General features: G+C 44.5%; 1 protein-coding gene across 1 annotated transcript in view; it reads left to right on the top strand.

Annotated features, from left to right (window-relative positions):
• The window catches only part of LOC112080650 (butyrophilin subfamily 1 member A1-like), a 37,684-nt gene that overhangs the window by 16,765 nt on the left and 12,586 nt on the right, over positions 1-8,333 (top strand). Inside the window, exons 2-3 of the mRNA XM_024146496.2 lie at positions 7,496-7,588; positions 7,799-7,897. Of these exons, the coding sequence (XP_024002264.1) occupies positions 7,526-7,588; positions 7,799-7,897 (162 nt within the window). The 5' untranslated portion in view covers positions 7,496-7,525. The remainder of the gene's footprint in view (positions 1-7,495; positions 7,589-7,798; positions 7,898-8,333) is intronic.

Genomic DNA, 8,333 nt, shown 5'->3' with positions numbered 1-8,333 from the left:
TCCCTTGATCCTAGGTCCTGGCAGAGTTGTGCAGACTCAGGACAACTGAGCTTTGGAGGAATACGCAGATTTAAAGAGGAGTCCGTAATTTGCTTTCTAATGATCATGATCTTTTCCTCAAAGAAGTTCATGAATTTATTACTGCTGAAGTGAAAGCCATCCAATCTTGGGGAATGCTGCTTTTTAGTTAGCTTTGCGACAGTATCAAAAATAAATTTCGGATTGTTCTTATTTTCCTCAATTAAGTTGGAAAAGTAGGATGATCGAGCAGCAGTGAGGGCTCTTCGATACTGCAAGGTACTGTCTTTCAAGCTAGTCGGAAGACTTCCAGTTTGGTGTGGGGCCATTTCCGTTCCAATTTTCTGGATGCTTGCTTCAGAGCTCGGGTATTTTCTGTACAGGGAGCTAGTTTCTTATGACAAATGTTTTTTGTTTTTAGGGGTGCAACTGCATCTAGGGTATTGCGCAAGGTTAAATTGAGTTCCTCAGTTAGGTGGTTCACTGATTTTTGTCCTCTGATGTCCTTGGGTAGGCAGAGGGAGTCTGGAAGGGCATCAAGGAATCTTTGGGTTGTCTGAGAATTTATAGCACGACTTTTGATGCTCCTTGGTTGGGTTCTGAGCATATTATTTGTTGAGATTGCAAACGTAATAAAATGGTGGTCCGATAGTCCAGGATTATGAGGAAAAACATTAAGATCCACAACATTTATTCCATGGGACAAAACTAGGTCCAGAGTATGACTGTGGCAGTGAGTAGGTCCGGAGACATGTTGGACAAAACCCACTGAGTCGATGATGGCTCCGAAAGCCTTTTGGAGTGGGTCTGTGGACTTTTCCATGTGAATATTAAAGTCACCAAAAATTTGAATATTATCTGCTATGACTACAAGGTTTGATAGGAGTTCAGGGAACTCAGTGAGGAACGCTGCATATGGCCCAGGAGGCCTGTAAACAGTAGCTATAAAAAAGTGATTGAGTAGGCTGCATAGATTTCATGACTAGAAGCTCAAAAGATTTAAATTAATAGAAATTTGCTATCGTAAATGTTAGCAACACCTCCGACTTTGCGGGATGCGCGGGGGATATGGTCACTAGTGTAACCACGAGGTGATGCCTCATTTAACACAGTAAATTCATCAGGCTTAAGCCATGTTTCAGTCAGGCCAATCACATCATGATCAGTGATTAGTTCATTGACTATAACTGCCTTGGTGAGGGATCTAACATTAAGTAGCCCTATTTTGAGATGTGAGGTATCACGATCTCTTTCAATAATGGCAGGAATGGAGGAGGTCTTTATTCTAGTGAGATTGCTAAGGCGAACACCGCCATGTTTAGTTTTGCCCAACCTAGGTCGAGGCACAGACACGGTCTCAATGGGGATAGCTGAGCTGACTACACTGACTGTGCTAGTGGCAGACTCCACTAAGCCGGCAGGCTGGCTAACAGCCTGCTGCCTGGCCTGCACCCTATTTCATTGTGGAGCTAGGGGAGTTAGAGCCCTGTCTATGTTCGTAGATAAGATGAGAGCACCCCTCCAGCTAGGATTTAGTCCGTCACTCCTCAACAGGCCAGGCTTGGTCCTGTTTATGGGTGAGGCCCAGAAAGAGGGCCAATTATCTACAAATTCTATCTTTTGGGAGGGGCAGAAAACAGTTTTCAACCAGTGATTGAGTTGTGAGACTCTGCTGTAGAGCTCATCACTCCCCCCTAACTGGGGGGGGGGGGGGCAGAGACAATTACTCGATGCCGACACATCTTTCTAGCTGATTTATACGCTGAAGCTATGTTGCGCTTGGTGACCTCTGACTGTTTCATCCTAACATCGTTGGTGCCGACGTGGATAACAATATCCCTATACTCTCTACACTCGCCAGTTTTAGCTTTAGCCAGCACCATCTTCAGATTAGCCTTAACGTCGGTAGCCCTGCCCCCTGGTAAACAGTGTATGATCCCTGGATGATTCGTTTTAAGTCTAATACTGCGGGTAATGGAGTCGCCAATGACTAGGGTTTTCAATTTGTCAGAGCTAATGGCGGGAGGCTTCGGCGTCTCAGACCCCGTAACGGGAGGAGTAGAGACAAGAGAAGACTCGGCCTCAGACTCCGACTCGCTACTCAATGGGGAAAACCGGTTGAAAGTTTCTGTCGGCTGAATGAGCGACACCGGTTGAGCATTCCTACAGCATTTCCCTCCAGAAGCCATGAGAAAGTTGTCCGGCTGCGGGGACCGTGCGAGAGGATTTATACTACTAGCTGTACTTACTGGTGGCACAGACGCTGTTTCATCCTTTCCTACACTGAAATTACCCTTGCCTAACGATTGCGTCTGAAGCTGGGCTTGTAGCACAGCTATCCTCGCCGTAAGGCGATCGTTCTCCTGTATATTATGAGTACAGCGACTGCAATTAGAAGGCATCATGTTAATGTTACTACTTAGCTTCGGCTGTTGGAGGTCCTGACGAACAATGTCCAGATAAAGCGTCCGGAGTGAAAAAGTTGAATGAAAAAAAGTTGAGTGAGGGAAAAACCAGAAATATAAACGGTAATTAAAAATTCTAAACCGTAAAGTTGTCAGGTTGCAAAGTAAGGTTAGCAACAAAACGCACAGCAGCACGTAAACAAGTCTGCAAGTTGTGACTGGAAATGACACGATTGACAAAATGATAAAAATCTTTGAAGTTTCCAATGAAGTTTCCAATGAAGGAGAGCCCACAGTCCATGATAGCGGGCCGTGTCGGTGCCACTGTATTATCCTCAAAGCGAACGAAGAATGTGTTCAGCCTGTCCAGGAAGCAAGACGTCGGTGTCTGTGACGTGGCTGGTTTTCCTTTTATAATCAGTGATTGTCTGTAGACCCTGCCACATTCGTCTTGTGTCTGAGCCGTTGAACTGGGACTCAACTTTGTCCCTATACCGACATTTAGCCTGCTTGATTGCTTTGCGGAAGGAATAACTACACTGTTTGTATTCTTCCATATTCCCAGTCTTTTTTTGCCCTGGTTAAATGCGGTGGTTCACGCTTTCAGTTTTGTGCGAATGCTCCCATCTGTCCATGGTTTCTGGTTGGGGTAGGTTTTAATAGTCACAGCGGGTACAACATCTCCTATGCACTTCCTGATAAACTCATTCACCTTATCGGTATATGTGTCAATATTATTTTCTGAAGCTACTCTGAACATATCCCAGTCCGCGTGATCAAAACAATCTTGAAGCGTGGATTCTGATTTATCAGACCAGCGTTGAATAGTTCTTACCACGAATGCTTCCTGTTTGAGTTTCTGCCTATAGGAGGGGAGGAGCAAGATGGAATCGTGGTCCGATTTGCCGAATGGAGGGCAGGGGAGGGCCTTATATGTATTCTGGAAGGTAGTATAACAATGGTCAAGAGTTTTAGCAGTGCGAGTACAACAATCAATATGTTGATAGAATTTCGTGAATTTCATTTTTCTCAAATTTGCTTTGTTAAAATATCCAGCTACAATAAATGCAGCCTCAGGATATGTGGTTTCCAGTTTGCATAAAGTCCAGTGAAGTTCTTTGAGGGATGTCGTGGTATTGGCTTGAGGGGGGATATAGACCGCTGTGGCTATTATTGATGTAAATTATCTCGGGAGATAGTACGGTCGGTATTTGATTGTGAGATATTCTAGGTCGGGTGAACAGAAGGACTTGAGTTCCTGTATGTTATGACAGTTACACCATAAGTCGTTAATCATAAAACATATACCTCCACCCTTCTGCTTCCTGGAGAGATGTTTGTTCCTGTCGGTGGGATGTACTGAGAACCCAACTGGCTTTACAGAGTCAGACAGTATATTTCGAGAAAGCCATGTTTCAGCCAAGCAGAAAATGTTACAATCCCTGGTGTCTCTCTGAAAAGCAACTCTCGCCTTGAGCTCATCAACTTTATTAGCCAGAGATTGGACATGAGCGAATAAAATACTTGAGAGCGGTGGGTGGTGTGCATGCTTCCTAAGTCAGACCAGAAGACCACCCCGAGTACCTCTCCTTCACCGGTGTTGTTTTGGGTCAGCCTCTGAAATAAGTTCAATTGATCTGGGGAGAGCAAACAAAGGATCTGCTCCAGGGAAGTCGTAATCCTGGTCGTAATGCTGGAAGTTCCGCCGCTCTAATATCCAATAGTTCTTCCCGGCTGTATGTAATGACACAAAACAATTCCTGAGCTAATAATGTAAAAAATAGTACATAAACAAACAAAATACTTCAGAGTTTCCTAAGAGGTAGTCGTGATGCTGCCATCTCCGTCAGCGCCATCATGCAATCTGTGTCTGGTTTGAGCTAGTTACTGACTAGCTGGGTCTTCATCTGTGTCTGGTGTTAGCTAGTTACTGGCTAGCTTGGTCTTCAGCCAGCATGGAACAAAATGGGYGGAAGAGTCGTTCAAAACTCAGAAGCAGTTGTCAAGTCAACACATCCGTCAGTGCTGTGGTGAACCGCATCACAACAGACATGCCAAACAGGATATGTCAACAACAACAAAAATATATCATTGATACTAGTTCAATATTGTTTGAGTTGCTTTGTTTATCACCAAATTAGCTAGAGATGATGTTACTGCAACACTGCTCACTGCATCCAAGTTGTTTGACATAGGACTAATATGTAAATATATACTGAACGTTTCAAAGAACTGTCAGTCAACGTTAGCTCATGAATATAAGCCCACTCAGCCTGTCTTTTCAAACTTCCTGGTAGTTAGCCATGAGAGAAAAAGTACTTTTCAGAATGACTGTTGAGGACCTTTAAACTGTTTAATGGTTGAATATTTACCCATGTCCATATGATCTGTTCTGTTCTATAATCACATCCAGTTTAGAAGCCTTTATTTAGGCCTCTAGAAGTGCATGTGATATAAAACACCTACTATTAATTAACCTGCTTGCTCTAATCGTTTGTAATTACAGTAAAATACTGTAGAAATAATGTTCTTACAGTTTAATAGTCACTTTTACTGTGTTTCATTGCTCTGGCATCAAAGTACCGTGAATATCTCAGTATTGTATTGGCACTATGCAGAGATGGTCAGAGATTTATCACAAGATATCTTATTGTAATTAGAATTATTTTGAAGACTAATGTATCCCTAACTACAATAACATTTTCAGTAACATTTTACTTGCTATGACACGTTTTTTTTTTATCAACCTTGGTTGAATGGACTGACTGTAAGTTGCTGAGGACAAGAGCGCCCGCTAAATGACCTAAATGTAAAAAATGAAAACTTCCAAAGAACACTGGGTAATATGCCGCTGCGTGGGTCATTCCAGTAATATACTGTAAATGAGATTWCACTAACATTTTTGGTACCATAAAATGGATTACTGTAAAATGGATTACAGTAGCTGTACTGTAAAATACATTACAGTAACTTACTGGTCAATTTCTGCCAGTAAGTTTTACAGGAAATGTTTTAGAGTGTAGCCGTGAAAATCCATTGTGTGCCAACATTTTCAAACACCCAGCAGCATGGGCATTCTACTGTGTTCTCCTTGGAAAGTAATGATCATATTTGGCCCTTTCCGGCCATTGCCTTCATCAGAAAAGGTTCAGTAAATCCCTCTTCGAATTCAAACTAGCTGCAGGGGGCAGAAAAAGGAGGTGCTGCTGATTCAACACGGTCGTTCTGTGGGCTGTGAAAACACTCTCAGCTGCAGCTTCACATCTCCTTGGGATATCTGCCTGACACCAAGGCCATAATTAAGATGCATCGACCCACACACACACACATCCTGAAAACATATTACTCTGCAGTTTTCGTCTCTCTCACACCCCTGCTCTGCCTGTCTCTCTCTCTCTCTCTCCTCTCTCTCTCTCTCTCTCTCTCTTCTCGTCTCTCTCTCTCTTCTGTCTGTCGTCTGTCCTGTCTGTCTGTCTGCTGTCTGTCTGTCTGTCTGTTGTCTGTCTGTCTGTCTGTCTGTCTGTCTGTCTGTTCTGTCCTGTCTGTCTGTCTGTCTGTCTGTTGTCTGTCTGTCTGTCTCTGTCTGTCTGGTCTGTCTGTCTCTGTCTGTCTGTCTGTCTGTCTGTCTGTTGTCTTGTTGTTCTGTCTGTCTGTTGTCTGTCTGTTGTTGTCTGTCTGTCTGTCTGTCTGTCTGTCTGTTGTCTGTTGTCTGTCTGTCTGTCTGTCTGTCTGTCTGTCTGTCTGTCTGTTGTCTGTTGTCTGTCTGTCTGTCTGTCTGTCTGTTGTCTTCTGTCTGTCTGTCTGTCTGTCTGTCTGTTGTCTGTCTGTCTGTCTGTCTGTCTGTCTGTCTGTCTGTCTGTCTGTCTGTTGTCTGTCTGTCTGTCCTGTCTGTCTGTCTGTCTGTCTGTCTGTCTGTCTGTCTGTCTGTCTGTCTGTCTGTTTTTGTCTGTCTGTCTGTCTGTCTGTCTGTTCTGTCTGTCTGTCTGTCTGTCTGTCTGTCTGTCTGTCTGTCTGTTCTGTCTGTCTGTCTGTCTGTTCTGTCTGCTGTCTGTCTGTCTGTCTGTCTGTTGTCTGTCTGTCTGTCTCCTGCAGTAACTCTTCTCCCGGTTTCTGCCTCTTCTACTCTCTCTCTCTGTAGTCTCCTGCAGTAACTCTCTCCGGGTTCTCTGCTCTCTCTACTCTCTCTCTCTGTAGTTCCTGCAGTAACTCTCTCCCGGTTCTCTGCCTCTTCTACTTCTCTCTCTCTCCCTGTAGTTCTCTGCAGTAACTCTCTCCCGGTTCTCTGCCTCTACTCCCCCTCTCTTGCTCTCTCCTGGCGCCGTCTTTCCAAACTCATTCACTCTCTCTGTTTTCTCTTCCTTACACACACCCTCTCTTCTCTCTCTTCTCTCTCTTCTCTCTTCTCTCTCTTCTCTCTCTCTCTCTTCTCTCTCTCTCTGTGTGTCAAGCCAGGCCAGTTTTAGGTGAGGCCGTCCTAATGAGCCCACAGAGGACCTCTACTGCAATGTAGTGATTTAGAAGTTGTACAGTACACACACACACACATTTCCGTATTCTGCCTTCTCATCAATTTGAGCTGCCATTGGAGCCCAGTCAGCTATAACTCAGGCCCAACACTGACACAATGAGTGCCAGCAAATAATAAAGTTGTGGATCTCTGTCACAGAGTATTGATGCTGTGGATCTCTGTGCCAGAGTATTGAAGTTGTGTATCACTGTGCCAAAGTATTGATGCTGTGGATCTCTGTGCCAGAGTATTGAAGCTGTGTATCACTGTGCCAGAGTATTGATGCTGTGGATCTCTGTGCCAGAGTATTGATGCTGTGTATCACTGTGCCAGAGTATTGAAGCTGTGTATCTCTGTGCCAGAGTACTSAAGCTGTGTATCTCTGTGCCAGAGTATTGATGCTGTGTATCACTGTGCCAGAGTACTGAAGCTGTGTATCTCTGTGCCAGAGTATTGAAGCTGTGGATCTCTGTGCCAGAGTATTGATGCGGTGTATCTCTGTGCCAGAGTATTGATGCTGTGTATCACTGTGCCAGAGTACTGAAGCTGTGTATCTCTGTGCCAGAGGGCCATTCTCTCCCCCCCAGCTGCCAAGATGATGAAGGAGTGCCTCCAGTTCTTCATCGAGCCGGCCCAAAAAATCAAGATCCGCCTCAAGGTAGGACCCTTGGACACCTATCAATTCTCAGACACCCCTTAATAGCACTGATGTTTGTCCTTGTCAAGATGTACTCAAGAGAAAGAAAGGATTGGTTCATTTCCCGTCTGTGCTTTATCTGTGTAGCAGTGCTGCATGATTGATGAAGGTCATTTTCCCTTCATCCTTCCCTCTCTTTGCCTCTCTCATCCATTGCTCCCTCTGTTCTAGGAGTCTCGTAAGAAAGGGACGGATGAGAAGAAAAAACCTTTAGTGGAGAGTCAGCTGTTCATAATGGAACTGGCCAGGGAACTCAACAGACTGTGCCAGGTACACACAAGCAGTGCTGCATGATTGATGAAGGTCATTTTCCCTTCATCCTTCCCTCTCTTTGCCTCTCTCATCCATTGCTCCCTCTGTTCTAGGAGTCTCGTAAGAAAGTGACAAATGAGAAGAAAGAACCTTTAGTGGAGAGTCAGCTGTTTATAATGGAGCTGGCCAGGGAACTCAACAGACTGTGCCAGGTACACACATACACAAACACACATACACACAACCAKTCTCTCTACTATTAACTCTCTCTCTCTTTGCAGAGGTCAAATGTCCTAGCCCACATCTGGACCAATGAAGACTCCTGGCCTCCCAGTGTGTGTAGAGAATGCATAGTGGAGTGGGCTGCCGTGCTGGAGAATAGAGTACAGGCGAGCACTCGTATTTGAAAGAAGTGAAACTAAGTTTTACTTTAAAAGCCTTTATTTCTTGAAAT

The sequence above is a fragment of the Salvelinus sp. IW2-2015 genome, unplaced genomic scaffold, assembly GCF_002910315.2.
Source record: "Salvelinus sp. IW2-2015 unplaced genomic scaffold, ASM291031v2 Un_scaffold16406, whole genome shotgun sequence".
NCBI lineage: Eukaryota > Metazoa > Chordata > Actinopteri > Salmoniformes > Salmonidae > Salvelinus > Salvelinus sp. IW2-2015.
Note: the sequence above shows the minus strand (reverse complement) of the source record. Positions and strands in the feature narration are given on the sequence as shown.